At 51.0% G+C, this 16,014-nt stretch overlaps 1 protein-coding gene and 1 pseudogene across 1 annotated transcript; one reads left to right on the top strand and one right to left on the bottom strand.

Moving 5' to 3' along the window:
- Nucleotides 1-5,813: 5,813 nt before the first annotated feature.
- LOC123071078 (disease resistance protein At4g27190) lies at nucleotides 5,814-11,113 on the bottom strand. The gene is made up of 2 exons (XM_044494554.1): nucleotides 10,902-11,113; nucleotides 5,814-9,652 (listed from the first exon to the last, which is right to left on the bottom strand). The coding sequence occupies exon 2, from the start codon at nucleotides 9,590-9,592 to the stop codon at nucleotides 7,013-7,015; it is 2,580 nt and encodes an 859-aa protein (XP_044350489.1). The 5' UTR covers nucleotides 9,593-9,652; nucleotides 10,902-11,113; the 3' UTR covers nucleotides 5,814-7,012.
- A 3,014-nt stretch (nucleotides 11,114-14,127) lies between these two features.
- Nucleotides 14,128-16,014, top strand: part of LOC123067613 (uncharacterized) — a 126,053-nt pseudogene continuing 124,166 nt past the window's right edge.

Genomic DNA, 16,014 nt, shown 5'->3' with positions numbered 1-16,014 from the left:
CACAAGAAGACCAGGCACATCAAGCGTCGCTTCAACTCCATTCGTGAAAATGTTCAAGATGGAGACATAGATATTTGCAAAGTGTATACGGATCTGAATGTCGCAGATCCGTTGACTAAACCTCTTCCGCGAGCAAAACATGATCAACACCAGAACTCTATGGGTGTTCGATTCATCACAATGTAACTAGATTATTGACTCTAGTGCAAGTGGGAGACTGTTGGAAATATGCCCTAGAGGCAATAATAAAATGATTATTATTATATTTACTTGTTCATGATAATTTTCTATTGTTCATGCTATAATTGTATTAACCGGAAACCTGATACATGTGTGAATACATAGACCACAACATGTCCCTAGTGAGCCTCTAGTTGACTATCTTGTTGATCAACAGATGGTCATAGTTTCCTGACTATGGACATTGGATGTCATTGATAATGAGATCACATCATTAGGAGAATGATGTGATGGACAAGACCCAATACTAAGCATAGCACAAGATCGTGTAGTTCATCTGCTATAGCTTTTCTAATGTCAAGTATCATTTCCTTAGACCTTGAGATTGTGTAACTCCCGGATACCGTAAGAGTGCTTTGGGTGTACCAAACGTCACAACATAACTGGGTGACTATAAAGGTGCACTGCAGGTATCTCCAAAAGTGTCTTTTGGGTTGGCACGAATCGAGACTGGAATTTGTCACTCCGTATGACAGAGAGGTATCTCTGGGCCCACTCGATAATGCATCATCATAATGAGCTCAATGTGACTAAGTGGTTAGTCACGGGATCATGCATTATGGAACGAGTAAAGTGACTTGCCGGTAACGAGATTGAACGAGGTATTGGGATACCGACGATCGAATCTCGGGCAAGTAATGTACCGATTGACAAAGGGAATTGTATACGGGATTACTTGAATCCTCGACATTGTGGTTCATCCGATGAGATCATCGTGGAACATGTGGGAGCCAACATGGGTATCCAGATCCCGCTGTTGGTTATTGGCCAGAGAGCTGTCTCGGTCATGTCTACGTGATTCCCGAACCCGTAGGGTCTACACACTTAAGGTTCGATGACGCTAGGGTTATAAGGAAGATTTGTGTGTGATTACGGAATGTTGTTCGGAGTCCCAGATGAGATCCTAGACTTCACGAGGAGTTCCAGAATGGTCCGGAGGTGAAGATTTATATATGGGAAGTCATCATACAGTCACTGGAAGTTTTCGGGGGTATACTGGTATTGTACCGGGACCATCGGAGGGGTTCCGGGGGTCCACGGGGAGGGTCCACCTGCCCCGGAGGGCCTTATGGGCTGTGGGTGGAAGGGAACCAGCCCCAAGAGGGCTGGGCGCCACCCTCCCCCTAGGGCCCATGCGCCTAGGGTTGAGGGGAACCCTAGGGGGGGCGCCTCCCCTTGCTTGGGGGGCATGCCCCCTCCCCCCTTGGTCGCCGCCCCCCTCTAGATCACATATAGAGGGACTGGCCCCCCTTCACCCTTCTCCTATAAATAGAGGGGCGAGGGGAGGGCTGCAACACCACATCCAAGGCGCAACCCCTCCCCTCCCTAACACCTCTCCTCCTCCGCGCGAGCTTGGCGAAGCCCTGCCGGAGAACTGCCACTCCATCACCACCATGCCATCATGCTGTTGTTGGATCCTTCTTCCTCAACCTCTCCCTCCTCCTTGCTGGATCAAGGCGCGGAAGATGTCACCGGGTTGCACGTGTGTTTTACGCGGAGGTGTCGTTGTTCGGCGCTAAGATTGGAATCCACTGCGATCTGAATCACTTCGAGTACGACTCCTTCATCCGCGTTCTTGTAACGCTTCCGTCTCGCGATCTTCAAGGGTATGAAGATGCACTCCCCTCTCTCTCGTTGCTAGTTACTCCATAGATTGATCTTGGTGATGAGTAGAAATTTTTTAATTTCTGCAACGATTCCCAACATAATTCCCATAACAACTCTAGCGTCACCTAACCTTAAGTGTGTAGACCCTACGGGTTCAGGAATCATGCAGACATGACCGAGACAGCTCTCCGGCCAATAACCAGATCTGGATACCCATGTTGGCTCCCACATGTTCCACGATGATCTCATCGGATGAACCACGATGTCGGGGATTCAATCAATCCCGTATACAATTCTCTTTGTCAATCGGTATGTTACTTGTCCGAGATTCGATCGTCGGTATCCCAATACCTTGTTCAATCTCGTTACCGGCAAGTCACTTTACTCGTTCCGTAATGCATTATCCCATGACTAACTACTTAGTCACATTGAGCTCATTATTATGATGCATACCGAGTGGGCCTAGAGATACCTCTCCGTCATACGAAGTGATAAATCCCAGTCTCGATTCGTGCCAACGCAACAGACACTTTCGGAGATACCTGTAGTGTACCTTTATAGCCACCCAGTTACATTGTGACGTTTGGTACACCCAAAGCATTCCTACAGTATCCAGGAGTTGCACAATCTCATGGTCTAAGGAAATGATACTTGACATTAGAAAAGCTTTTAGCAAACGAACTACACGATCTTGTACTATGCTTAGGATTGGGTCTTGTCCATCACATAATTCTCCCAATGATGTGATCCCGTTATCAATGATATCTAATGTCCATGGTGAGAAAACCATGACCATCTATTGATCAACGAGCTAGTCAACTAGAGGCTCACTGGGACAGGTTGCGGTCTATGTATTCACACATGTATTACGGTTTTCGCTTAATACAATTATAGCATGAACAATAGACAATTATCATGAACAAGGAAATATAATAATAACCATTTTATTATTGCCTCTATGGCATATTTCCAACAGATTTCAGCTGGGAGGGCCTTCAACTTTGGCCCACATTGACATGCAAGGTCTTGATGGATGTAGTGAAAAACCCTATCAGCCAAATGTCATGCAACAAGGCCGCTGCACCGGAGAATTTCACCAAGATCTTCATAAAAGATATTGGGGAATTATGAAAAACGACATCATATGAGGCATCCATCTTTTACGTAACCTCCATTTGGAGAATCTTCAATGGATAAATTTCGCAAATATTGTTTCATTGAATAGATGGGGGCGAAGGGACATCTCCATGGCCGACGCGATGGCGGAGTTCGAGGTGGCCCAAGTGAAGGAGGCGGTGGAGCAGCAGGCCGTCCTCGACTCCATCCGGTCTGAGGCGAAGGTGGAGGCCAACCACCGCTTCCTCCAACAGGCGGAGCTCGACGGGGTCTTCGTCGGAGAGGAGGAGGAGGGCGAGCCGGGGGTGTGGGAGGTGATCATCCACTAGGTAGAAGGTCCGTCCGGCACTCTTCATGGATTTGGTATATGAAATGCCCGACGATGAGTAGTATAGGCTAGTTTATGTTATCTACGTAGTATGTAGATCATGTTTTGCATGTTATTTATGGATTTGATATATGAAATATGAAATAAAAGGTATTTGGTTGCAGCAGACAGAAAAATAGGGTGTCCGGTCACTCTTCGTGGACACGGCCGAATGTGTCCACGGACTATAAGGCGCCGGATTTGATATATCTGTTTGTAGATGTTCTTAATCTGCTTGCTCTGCTTAGCGTGCTTCCCTCCTGCCCAAGACAGCAAAACCGTCTGAGATACCTTAACGTATAGGGTGTGGACTACACTATAAAGATGGCAATACTCACCCACTAGTCCACTACAAATTAATCGACACAAAATGATGATACAAGTGGTATCTGATCTCTCGTCCATGTAGGAACAAAACGGGTCCTGATGTACAGTACACATGCTCTCCATCACTAGTTAATCTCGGTGCATGCACCCTGGCATTCCTCTCCTCAATCATGCCGCCGCAAAGAAATCACGGTCCGTACACCGGTATACACGGCTCAGAGAACCGGAGCGTACGTGCACGAAGCACCGCAGAGCGCAGAAAACGTACGATACGTGGCAAAACAAAGGAACAAAAATCATGCGTGCCCGTGTGCGTCTGTGTTCACGAGCCACTTGGAACCGACGGGAGTATCGTAATCGTACTCGCGCGCGTCGCGTCGCCATGCCGTGTCTCGTCCTCGTGGCGTATGATTGTGCCGGTGGTGCGCGGCCTGCATCCGGTCCGACAAGAACGCCTGGCCGCTTGATGATGAGTGGGGGAGAGGAAAAGGATGGCGCGCAAGCCAGCCCCGGCCGACCCAGCCCACGTTCTCCCGCCCTCTTTCGAGCTGGCGGAGGAATCTTGTGCTCGTTCCCCTCCAATGATCCGCCATCGGTTAGGGTTTAGGAGATGGTTAATGCGCGGTTCCCCCCTCGCACCATCGTCGCTGCTGTACAGCAGTTGCGAGATCGACGGGGACGAATCATTGGGCCGAGGCCGGCGAGGTTCGCTGATTAATAATACGAAAGCCGCAACCGACGCACGTATCATTTAGGAATCCGCTTTGCCGTGCGTTCGTGTAGGTTGTGGCGGCCGATCTTCTCCCTCGTCGTGATACGGCGAGCACATGCGCCGGATAATGCCCGATCGCCCGTGTTCAAGGGGCCGGGATACGCGTGGCTAAATTATTTGCTATGCTGGCTCGGGGTGATTAGATTAGATGATGATACCCGGAATCTGGTGGTTAGAGAGGGGCTCTCCTTCCGTGCGCATTCGTTCCATTTGATCCACCTATCTATCTATCCGAGCTTGTGACAAGTGGCCAATGTGCAACAGGAGAAGTACGGCGGGAGGGCATGATCTGATTCTATACGAATCATCGTGTCTCAAATGCTTGATCTATCCATCTATCTAGCTGATAGATAGACAGCCACGTTCTTTGCACCAGTGCCGGTGACACTGCTGCAAGTTTAAGGCCGGCTGGTGTGTCATGTGCGTGGTGATGTGCAGCACCATTGTTTTCGGCTGCCCGGACATGTTCCAGATTGAGATGTAGTATATCCAGTCCAGCAGGGAATGAGTGCATGCATGCATGCATGAACCTTATGGCACACCATGCGTTGCTTTGTCCTACCACGATGAGCAGCCCTCATTCTGCCCGGCTTGCATTGCATGAACCTCAATGATCTGACCTGAATGCACGCAGCATCCCCGGCCCTTGACCGCATGGTTGGGCCCTACGCGTCCATGCCGAGCTATCAGGCTTTGCATGATTGGATAATCACCCAAGACCAGCCGAGTATTCCGCATGCAAATGCAATGTGTCAAATTTTGCAGGCACACCACCACTCGGCGAGTAGCAGGCCAGCCGCTTTTCGGTTTTCGCCTGGTTTTTGGTTAATTAATTAGACAATTCTCTTCTTCTTAATTAATCGATGAGTCAAATCTTTTGCCTCGATTTCGAAAAAAAAAGCAAGCCAGCCGCTTTCCAGGAATACGGAGACGAGCAGCCGCTTTCCATGTTCGGACGGACGTAATTTCTTCTGTCAAATGGGCCCGTTTAAAATAGCTAGTCGTAACTTGTTACTTTGGATACCTATGCAAGTACTCAGCTTGTCAGGTTACCTTTCTCAGCCGACGGCATCTTTTTTCTCACTGTGAGTGCTTGTCAGGCGTTCAAGATCTCTGACGGAAGGTACACTGCTATATGTGGCACCAACCCATTTACTACGCAATCAGTCGCCATTGACCGTCTCGGCAATATACTGCGACGCGTGACTGCCGTAACAGAAACCATGGTGCACCTTGGCATTGCAAAGAGAGGAGACGTGCCACCCCGTCGCACGGACTCGTGACGGAAGCCAGACACAAAAAAACGGCGGATCGATTGGCCTTTACCAATCATTCACCGGCAGTCGAGTACAATAGACATTGGACGCACCACAAGAGCAACAAAAAACGGCCGGCTTCCCCGTATAATGACAGCACAGTGTTAGTGTACGCCACGACCACGAGAGCTTGATCTACGCCGCTGCACAACATGGCTAGGCCAAAACGGGGCCACGCTACCACGCATTGGATCGTCGTCACCGGCGAGGCTCACTGCGTCTCCCCACACTACGTACGTACAGTAGGTCGACAACACCAAAAAACTCGCCGGCCCCGGTGCATGTTTGGACCGATCGACCGGAGTACAGATCCACATTAAAAACCTGCCCCAACCCAAAAAGAAAGAGAAAACCCTGCCGCGGAACGGAAGGAGTGGGAGGAACGAACGAACGAGCCAACGATTAAACGAAGCGCCGGCACGATCGGGGACGCGTACAAATCCGCATCCGCTCAACCAACTCCGGGAGACATGGCATGTGCGGCGGGCCCCGGCGCGCCCATTATTCCGATGCCAATCTTGCGGGAAAGCACCCCACTTTCCGTGCCCGCCGAGCTACCGCGACCCGGGAGAGGGACGGGCGCGCGGAGGAGGGGAGGCCGGCCGCGGGACAGCCGTCGTGCGGGTAATGTGCACCGGTGCTGGGTCGGGGAGGGCCGATGCGGCGTCGGTCTCGGCGGAGGGTGGGACGCAGCGCATGATGGGCGCATACGTACGTGGGCGACGTCCCCGCCGTGCCCTCGAGATGAACGAGCGAATGGATGGATGGATGGATGGATTCCACTTCCACCACATCCACATGCGTGCCTGCCAGGTTGGTGGATTGCACCACAGTTCCTTGAATAGCCGGTGCAGGGCTACGGGGCAACATCGTGTTGGGGCTAGCCTGGTCCATGTGTTGGGGACTTGGGGCTAGGCCGGCCCGGGTCCTGCTCACATTTGGTGGCAGATGAATCAAGGCTGTGCCTGTGATTTCGCAGAGTTGTTCGGCTCATTGACTCGCAGAGTATACAATGTACCAACTGTGAATCGTGCAAGGTTCATTCACGACTGGCCACTTGTAGTGCTGCGACAGTGTTACAGACGGGACAGGTACAGCAGCAGTAAAAGTGCAGTTTCACTGGAAATAAAGATGAATCCGTCCACCAATCCACACTAGACTGGATCCATGTACCGCAGCAACGAAGACTTATCCTTCAGATGCGAAATGTGGAAGCATGGGGCCCCAGTTTCTGAAGAGCATCCAACGCTTGACGCCTTCGTCATCCTAGACCAAATCGTCCCACCAATGCGTCTCTCCCATTACTGTTGTAATAATGAATGTGCTATTTTCAGTCACACCGATAGGAATCCTTTTCAGCTTTCCACAGCCTCTCACCTTCAGGTCCTTGAGAGATGGCAAGACTCCTCCACACACGCAGCTAAGCTCCGGAAGCTCCCACAGCTGCAGTGACTGTAACCCTGGAAGAGCAATTTCTGCCGCGACTGATTCGTCGAAAACCCTCTCCAGGCTATCACAGAACCTTATATGTAGACTGCGAAGCTTCGGCAGGCGTAGCGACGAAGGGAAGAGGAAGTTCAGTCTTGGACAGCAATCGAGGAGCAACTGCGCCAGACAACTGAAACTCGTCGCATCTTCCACCCGTTGGCAGAAGTATGCTAAATTGTCCATGTTGGAGATAAATATATTCTGCAATTTTCCTATTCTAGACAATTCATCCACTTCTTCCCGGGAGAAAAGATTCTCCAGCTGGCGACATTCCTCTATCCAAAGTTCTCCTGCTGCTGCCAGTCTTCCAATATTCAGATTCCACACTTGATCTGTTGTTGTTACGCTTCTTGATGATATCAGCTCAGCATGACCAAGAATCTCCTCAATACCATTAGGAATGCTGACACAGTTCATCTCCAGATACCGATCGAAATCACCGGAATGCGCGTCCACAGAAGAGAATTTTGTCCTCACTGCTCTCAAGCCCTTGTGCATGGTTTGATCAAACTTTGAAGAGGAGATAACTATGTGAAACTTTTGGAAGCAGGTTAACCATAGTGGAGATTCTTTATCCAAAGACCGAAAGAAATTGGCCTGACTTGCATGTATGTACGTTTTGCCGTTCTGATCTACATCTTCAGAGACCTTCATGACAAATCTGTCAGACAACTCAAAAGCCAGCCCGCCAGGCAACCAAATCCAACCCACTAGATCCTCCATACTTGCCCCTATTTGTACGTTCCTTACTGCACCTGTTTTTGAAACTCCATAAGGGAACTTAACAAAAATTGCATTGCAGGACTTGTCATTTGTTTCTGTAGTTTGCTGAGATTCAAGACATGGGCAATCGTGTAGTATGAGTTGTTGAAGTCCGACGCACGCAGCTAGAGATGGCAAGCATGCAATAGAAGTCCGGGAAAGGTCAAGAATCTTGAGCACCCTCATACGATCAAATGATCCACACTCTACCCTTTTTAGGGAACCACAACTTGATGCATCAAGTATTTCAAGCATCTCCAGTGAGCTTATGTGCTGAATTTTCTCCAAGTGTCCGCATCCAACTAGTAGCAGCGACCGGAGGTAAAACAAACTAGAAATGGATTGGGGCAGGATGATGATTCGAGTAAACGATAGGTCTAGCACTCTAAGCATTTGCACACAACAAAAAAATTCTTCCGATATAGTTCTCATATGGCGGTTTCCTCTCAAAAGTAGCGTCGAAGTTGAAAAGCACTCGGCACTTGGACTTCCATGGAGTACTTCCATTTTTGTGTTCATTAAGGAAATTTTGCCGCCCAACTTGGCTAGATGCTCAAATTGAATGTAATCGTCAAAGTCCCATTGAGGCTGTTCCACATAGCCATTGTCCCGTCCAAGTTGAGATAACGTCTCTCTAATGACATCATGCATGCGGATATGATCATCACCCTCAAAATGAATCAACCCATGCTTTAAAAGCACATGGAGAATTTCCCTACCAGTACAGTTAGCCTCATCAGTGATACCCTCCAGCTTCCAGAAGAATATTAAGTCTTTGACAGAAATTGCTTCATCGTCAGGGAAGAGTAAACAGTATAGGGAACAGTGCCTAGCAGTATCACTAGGAAGCTGGCTGTAACCAAAATTTACAAGGCGATTCGCCGAGGCCACATGAACTTCACTGATTAGCTTGCTGAATTCCTCTTGTGTAGGCACATCACACAGTGCCCCAGCCAGTAAGATAACTGATAATGGTATGCCAAAGCAACAATTACTTAAGTCTAGACGAATATCTTTGCCAATCTTCTCGCACAGTAGGTCACATGAGGCCTGATCTGTAAGAGGCTGTGGCGATATAATTATATCTGGCTCCATGACTGACAGTACCCTCCTGGTTCTTGTGGTCACAATGACCTTTGAACCCAAACTCTGCTCTCGAGGATGAGGAATCCCCAAGTTCATTAAGATGTTTTCCTCGACAAAATAAGCATTATCAAGAACCAACAAAAACTTCCGTCTCGCGAGATGTTCCTTGATCATTACACTAATTCTGGATGATAACAGTTCCTCTCCGATGTCAATTAAAAGACATGTTGCAATCTTCTCGATGCACCGTCGCAGACTACAACCTCTAGACAATGATACCCAAATATAGTTATCAAAGCGATTTGAGTTCCTTGCTGTTTCAAATGCACCTTTTGCCACCCATGTCTTTGCCAAGCCACCAATGCCCTCAATGACAACAACTTCGCCTTCTGGACGAAGAACCAGGCAAAACATATCTTGGAGCGATGACAATCGAGATCGGGGTATAGTAATAGTAGTGGTTAACAAATGCCTCTCTGATTCCTGATAGCAGATCAAATAGGATGTCATGGCACCCCTCCTGTTTTGCCAGCCAGGGATAAAGTGTGGACAAGCAATCAACTCGTGCACCTGTATAACAGACAAATTTTTACATTGTTAACTAGTCGATGGTGTAACTTTCTGGGTGAATTTAGTGTCAAATAGTTTGATTTTTCAGCTCTTGACAATCAACCCTACACTTTATTATTGTTACCTTAGGCATTTCTTTAAATTTTGCAATGGAAATAGCGACCGGATTAACTGAAAAAATTATATATTTGTCATGAACGAAAGAACAGAAACAAACTCTTGTAAAGACCATATACTATGAGAGAATTCACTCATCTCTGGACAAAGCTTAAGGAGGTAACATCGAGTTTTACATACTAGATAGTTCCTTGTGGAGATGGACAACAGATGGGTACCTAGATAACTAGTATAGTTGAACATACTAGCAGGTTTAACTCGATATAGCTTTTGCTTCTTGAGCAGTTCTGACAGTCTTTCTTTAAGTACAACTCTGAAGTGAAATTCTCTATGTGTTGGGTCTCTTTGATTCTTTACTGGATCCAGAAGACTAATTACTGCATCTGCATCCTTAATGTCTTGTTTCATGTATGTTCAACTCGATGTTAGGCGTCTTTGATTCTCTACCGAATGTTTTTTCTTTGGTGGGTGCAGTGCTCACACTGTAAATCTTGATAATTTGCTGGTCGTCCGCCCTATCTTAGCCTTTTCTTCCCCGTGAAAAAAATGAGGTGCTTCCAAGCATGTTCCAGAAAAACCATAAGTTGGCAAATAATTCGAGAGAAGTAGGCTAGATTATCTGCTGCTGCTGGTGATGCAGAGAATGAGGTGGTAATTCGCAGGGAATTTCTCAACATTTTAGCATAACTTATGTTATACTCCCTCCGTCCCAAAATAAGTGTCTTAGCTTTATACAGTACTAACTTCTAGTACAAAGTTGTACTAAGCTTGAGACACTTATTCTGGGACGGACGGAGTATTATTACCAAGTTCGAAACTAAATCCCCTAGCTTTCCACTGCCTTTCATAACCTGTCAACTCTCGTTCAATCTAAAAGGAAATGCAGTGCTACTCAATGTTCTTAACAAAGTACTACTGTAACTCGGAACCTGTGGAATCCTAAACAAAACTGGATCTCGTTCCGCATGGAACAGAACTCGATTGGAAGTGAATTTGACGGTTAAATTGAAGTTTGGGGGAGGGGGGATTCTCAAATTTATTTATTTGTTGAGTGCTTTCTCCTAGCAAACTGGTGTTTACTATACTTCAGATAATAATACCTAGATATCGAACGAAATCTCCATTCACGAACCTCCGGTAGCCGAATGGCCGACCAAGCAGCGAAGATGAGCGGAGAGCTTGCTGATCAAAGTGCTGCGGAGGACCAGCGGATGGCCGGCCCTGTCCTAGTCTCGCTCCCTCTACGGCTCTACCACCCTCACTCGTGGTCAGTGGTCTCCCTGCGCCGCCCCGCCCTTCTCCCCTTCCCCGTTTTGAGTTCTTCGTTTGCTGGCCTAGTCTCCCCTCCAAGCAATAGCGAACGCGCTTGTTAGAAAAACCAGTCAAATTTTGACCAAATTAGTAAACTACTCCCTTCATTTTTTTAGTTTGCATGTAAGATTTGGTCAAAGTCAAACTTTGTAAAATTTGACTAGCTTTATAGAAAAAGATATCAACATCCACACTATGAAATCAATAATATTAGATGCTTGATGAAATTAATTTTCATAACATATAACTTTGGTATTGTAGATGTTAATATTTTTTTCTATAAAGTTAGTCAAACTTTAAAAGTTTGACTTTGATCAAATCTTATATGCGGACTAAAAAGAAATGGAGGGAGTACAACAGGAAGCTTCTCTAAATATCTCTACTCCTAATGTCTGAGTTGGTAGAATAGTCTCCATGGTTTATTTTCGTCCCACCACTTTCAACCATTTTTTTGCTGGGTTTTTTTTCGTCCGTTCCCCCCAGCCCACCGGTTTAATTTAGCGTCACCCTCTCAAACAACGAAAACAATTTGAACGATCAGAACTTTCCATGCTAGCGCAAGTTATTTAGTAATGTCTTTATGTGAAAGATTCAATCACGATCAATATCTAAAGATCAAATCTAAATTAATTAACCTTACCTTAAATCACTCAATCATATTAATTAGAAAATAAATAACTAATTTAAAAAAATCTCTACTATTAAAGCAGAATCGAATTTCGTGATGGTTCGACCTCATTCCCCCTGCCTCCTTCGATCCCCTTCCGCTCCTACCTGAAAGAAAGATCTCCTCGCACAAAAGAAAAAATAAATAAAGCAGCCCAGGTACGCACGTCGTCCCACGACCACCCGCCCGCTTCCCTCCCCCCACCAACGATCCAGGCGGCGTACCGCCCTATGCAACCACACCACCCTACGCCATGTCACCGCTCCACCGCTCCACCGCGCTTCATCTTTGTCAAGCCGCCGGGAGATGGGAAGCGGGCCCCTCCTCTATTGAGGAGGTTATACCAGAGGTTGCACAACTGTTCGGGAGGACAAGGTTGTCCATAGCCCAAGATCCCAGGAGACCGACCAAGCACCGACGGACGTCACTGATCAACTGAGGTAGCGGTGTGATGTCCATGTTCCCGTCGGCGAAGCCCCTCTGCGTGGTTGTCTTATGTGACTCCTCCGCAAGGTCACCTCCATGTAGGTAAGCTCCATGTCCCCACTCCGCCTCTTCTTATCTTGGACAGGCACGCGGCGACCCGGCTGACCTGTCGTTGGCCAGTGGCAGAGGTGTTCGAGGAGTTCGTCCGGGAACTGCGCATGGAGTGTCGGGGGTTGGGTGCGACATATTCCAAAGGATGGTTTATCATGGTGGGAGCGAGTAGAACGTCGCCGGTGCCAGGAAACGGGATGAGGTGAAGACATGCACACCGGCGGATCTTAACCAGCTTCGGGGCTCTCCGGGGAGATAACACCCCTACTGCTGCTCTGCGGGGTCTCCGCATGATCACTAAGGCGTAGTGACTACAAGGTTGCTCCTAGAGCTATATTCTGGAGGTAGGAGAAGGCAAGGCTAGCTCTTTCCTTCCTATATGATCTGGTCTAATGCTAAATGGATTCGAACCCTTTGCATGGGTGCCCTGGGGGGTTTATATAGGCCTACCCCCGGGGGTACAATGGTAATCCGGCTGGGCGCGGGTCCAAGCCATCTGTCTCACAGGCCGCCGTCTTCTCCGCCGACTGCTGGGGCCCGCCGACTAGTGGGCCCCACCGACGGGTCCGGTACTGTAGCCGTGCTTCTAATGACGCAGGCTTGGTCATGGGGTCATGGCAAAAGTGCCACCGTCTATCAGGCGATCACTGTCGTCACTCCCCGTCTTGTTTGGTTAATGGCGCGTGGGACCCGTGGGAGAGGCCGGCCAACTCTAGGGAGCCGACTCCCACTGGGCCGCCTTCGGGGCGTATCCGCCGTCTTCCATGCTCTCACTGACAGACGGGTCCGCTGTCTCTGAGCCGTACAGGTAGGCCATCGTGGCCACAGTGCGCCGCCCACTGTGGCTGAGGTCAGGGCAGGCATGGCAACAGTGCCGGCCACGCCGGAGATCTCCAGCGGTACGGCACACTGTAGCCATGCCGGGCCCTCGCAAGCAGGAGGTGACGGCCACGCCGTGGTCGTACCCGCCTCGCCTATCATGACGAGAGTGGAGTCGCGGGCTGACTCTCTGTAGTCGGCTTCTCCGGAAGTCGCCGTCTGGGACTCGGCTTATCTTGGAGTCGCCATCTGGGACTCGGCTTATCTTGGAGTCGCCATCTGAGACTCGGCTTATCTTGGAGTCGCCATCTGGGACTCGGCTTATCTTGGAGTCGCCATCTGGGACTCGGCATATCTTGGAGTCGCCATATGGAACTCGGCTTAAGGGGCGCAGCCTGCCCCGATGTCTTGAAAGGTTCTGGGCCTCGGGTTAGCCTACTCATGGCCCATTACTCCGACAGTAGTCCCCGAAGCTGGTGAGGCTCCAAGAGTGATACGTCATGGGGCCTCAACAGTTTCATTCTTCCAGTGGTGGAGTCTGGGTTTCGCTTGCCGTCTTCCTCCGGGCCGACTACCCGAAGTCGGATCTGCAGAGGACCGTCTTGCTCTTTAAAGAGCTTGAAAGTCGTGGCGGGAAACCAGGCGGTGTGCCTGATACGCTTCCCTGCGGCCACCCGCCATGGTCCCATCGCGCAGTGCCACGCGGCGAGGATGGTCTGCCTGCCCACGCGCGCGACGGGACGGGCCGTCAGGCGGGGCCCGCCACCACCGTGCCTTGGCCCACGAACGGATCCGCTGCAGCCGTGCGAACGGTTGGGCTTCCTAAATCGTGGGGGGGCGTGGGGTCCTGAGCGTAGTTAATCCCACGCCCACCCCATCGGCTTCTCAGCCCTTAAGGCTATAAGTAGGCGGGGGGGAGTGGAGCGGCAAAGCACGCGTGCCCATCCTCCCCGCTTCCCGCCTCCTCTTGCCTCCTCTTCTTCTTCTTGCCGCCGGCGAGCAGAAACACACCGCGCCAACAGCGATGAGCTCTTCCTCCGTCGCCGTGGCTTCGGTCGTGCGCTCCAGCGTGTGGGACGGCTCGGAGGTAGACGACGACCTCATCGAGTTCCTCTGCAAGACGCGCCGCCTTCCCGGCGCGCACCTCGTGCGAGCCCGTGCCGCGCCGGTGGGGGAGATATCGCCGGCGCCGGAGGAGGGCGAGCGTGTCATCTTCCGCTCACACCTCATGCGCGGCTTGGGGCTGCCGGCGAGCGGATTCTTCCGCTCCTTCCTGGAGTTTCACGGGCTCCAGCCGCACCACCTCACCCCAACACGGTGGTGCTGTTATCCGCCTTTGCCACCATGTGCGAAGACTTTCTCGGCGTTCTCCCCACCATCGAGCTGTGGGGAGAATTTTTCTCATCCAAGCTTGGCACGCACGTCGCCAGCGTGCCGGCTCAATGCGGTGCTTTCATCGCGATGCGGCGATCGACGGCCGACAACCCATTCCCCTCCATCTCGCTGATCAAATCGGTGAAGATGTGGCAGCGGTCATACTTCTACGTGAAGAACGTCGCCCCCGACGGCAACTGGGTCAATCTGCCGCCTTATGAAGCCGGCGCGCCGGCTGGGAGGCTCCCCATCTGGTCTCATCGAGTCAAGACGCTGACTCTTGCTGGAACCGCCGCCGTGGCTCGGCTCCGAGTTCTGACGCAGTCGGAGGGCCTGGTTGGGGCCGACTTGCTGGCCGCCTTCGTGGCGCGCCGAGTCCTCCTGCTCCAAGGCCGGCCTCATCTAATCAGTCAGATGAGCGACCACCGGGACCCGAGTCGGATGTGCACCAGGGAAATGCCCCGCGCAAAGGTGGCAAACATGGTGAACGACATCGCGAACTGCGAGCTCGGGGAGGACTGGCAGTTTGGCAAGGAGCCATACTCGCGCGCCAAGTCCAGTGGTAAGTCGCATCTCTCTATTGCTTTGTCTTCTTCATAGCCGAATCCGACTTCTGATTTTCATTGGTTTCTTCTGAACTAGAACCCCCTTATTCAGCCCGCAGCCGGCGTCGCAAGACCGCCCCGCGAGTTCGTTCCCGACCGAGCGGAGAGCGACGTCGACGACCCCGACTTGGGGGCAGCGGCGATGGAGGCCGATGCTGAAGGCGGAGGAGGAGGAGCGGGAAGCGGCCTCAGGCCCTCGGCCACCTTCACCGACTGGCCTGAAGACGACGCCGAAGGGGAAGTCGTCCCGTGCCACCAGCCAAGGGTCGGCCCATCAGGCGCGGGTTCCTCTGCCGGCTTAGCCGGCCAAGGCGGCGCGAAGAGGTGCCACGCCGGGCCGAGTGCGCCTGGCAGCAAGGCGAAGAAGTTCAAGGGGGCGGCCGCCACGACCAAGCGGGAGGAGGCGGCCGCGAAGGCCAACCGCTTCCGTAAGGAAGTGAAGAGGCCGCCGCTGGTTTCTGCGTAAGTGTCTCCGGCTTTGTCTTGTTTTCTTTGGGTAAATCTTGTCCGAGTTCTTTTCTGTACTCCCCCTTTTTTCTTCAGGGCCCCCCTTTCCCTTGAGATGGTCGCCGTCCCTCCGTCATGGGGTCGGCAGAGATGTCCACCAACACTCGCCGGGTTGACCCTGCCGCCGACCTCCGGGAGGCGACGGAGCGAAACGCGCGGGAGAAGCGCGACGAGGAGGAGGCCGACCGCCTGGAGAAGGCGGAAGCTGAGAAGGCGGCGGCCTCCGCCCAGAAGAAGCTAGAAGAGGACGAAGCCACCCTTGCAGCGAAACGGCGAGCTGAGGAGGCCGCGCGTCGCCAATCGGCGTTGCTCATCACCCCGCTGTCCTCCGCACCGCCGCCTCCAGAATTTACGAGGCAGACCTAAGAGGCCGGGGCCGAGAACCCCATTGTGGAGAAGGAGAGCGGTGAGGCCTCCATGTCGGA

The sequence above is a fragment of the Triticum aestivum genome, chromosome 3B (assembly GCF_018294505.1).
Source record: "Triticum aestivum cultivar Chinese Spring chromosome 3B, IWGSC CS RefSeq v2.1, whole genome shotgun sequence".
In the NCBI taxonomy this organism is placed as follows: Eukaryota; Viridiplantae; Streptophyta; class Magnoliopsida; order Poales; family Poaceae; genus Triticum; species Triticum aestivum.
Note: the sequence above shows the minus strand (reverse complement) of the source record. Positions and strands in the feature narration are given on the sequence as shown.

Bases quoted from the DNA above. Each gene is read 5' to 3' on its own strand.
- LOC123071078 (XM_044494554.1), bottom strand. From the start codon at position 9,592: ATGACATCCTATTTGATCTGCTATCAGGAATCAGAGAGGCATTTGTTA.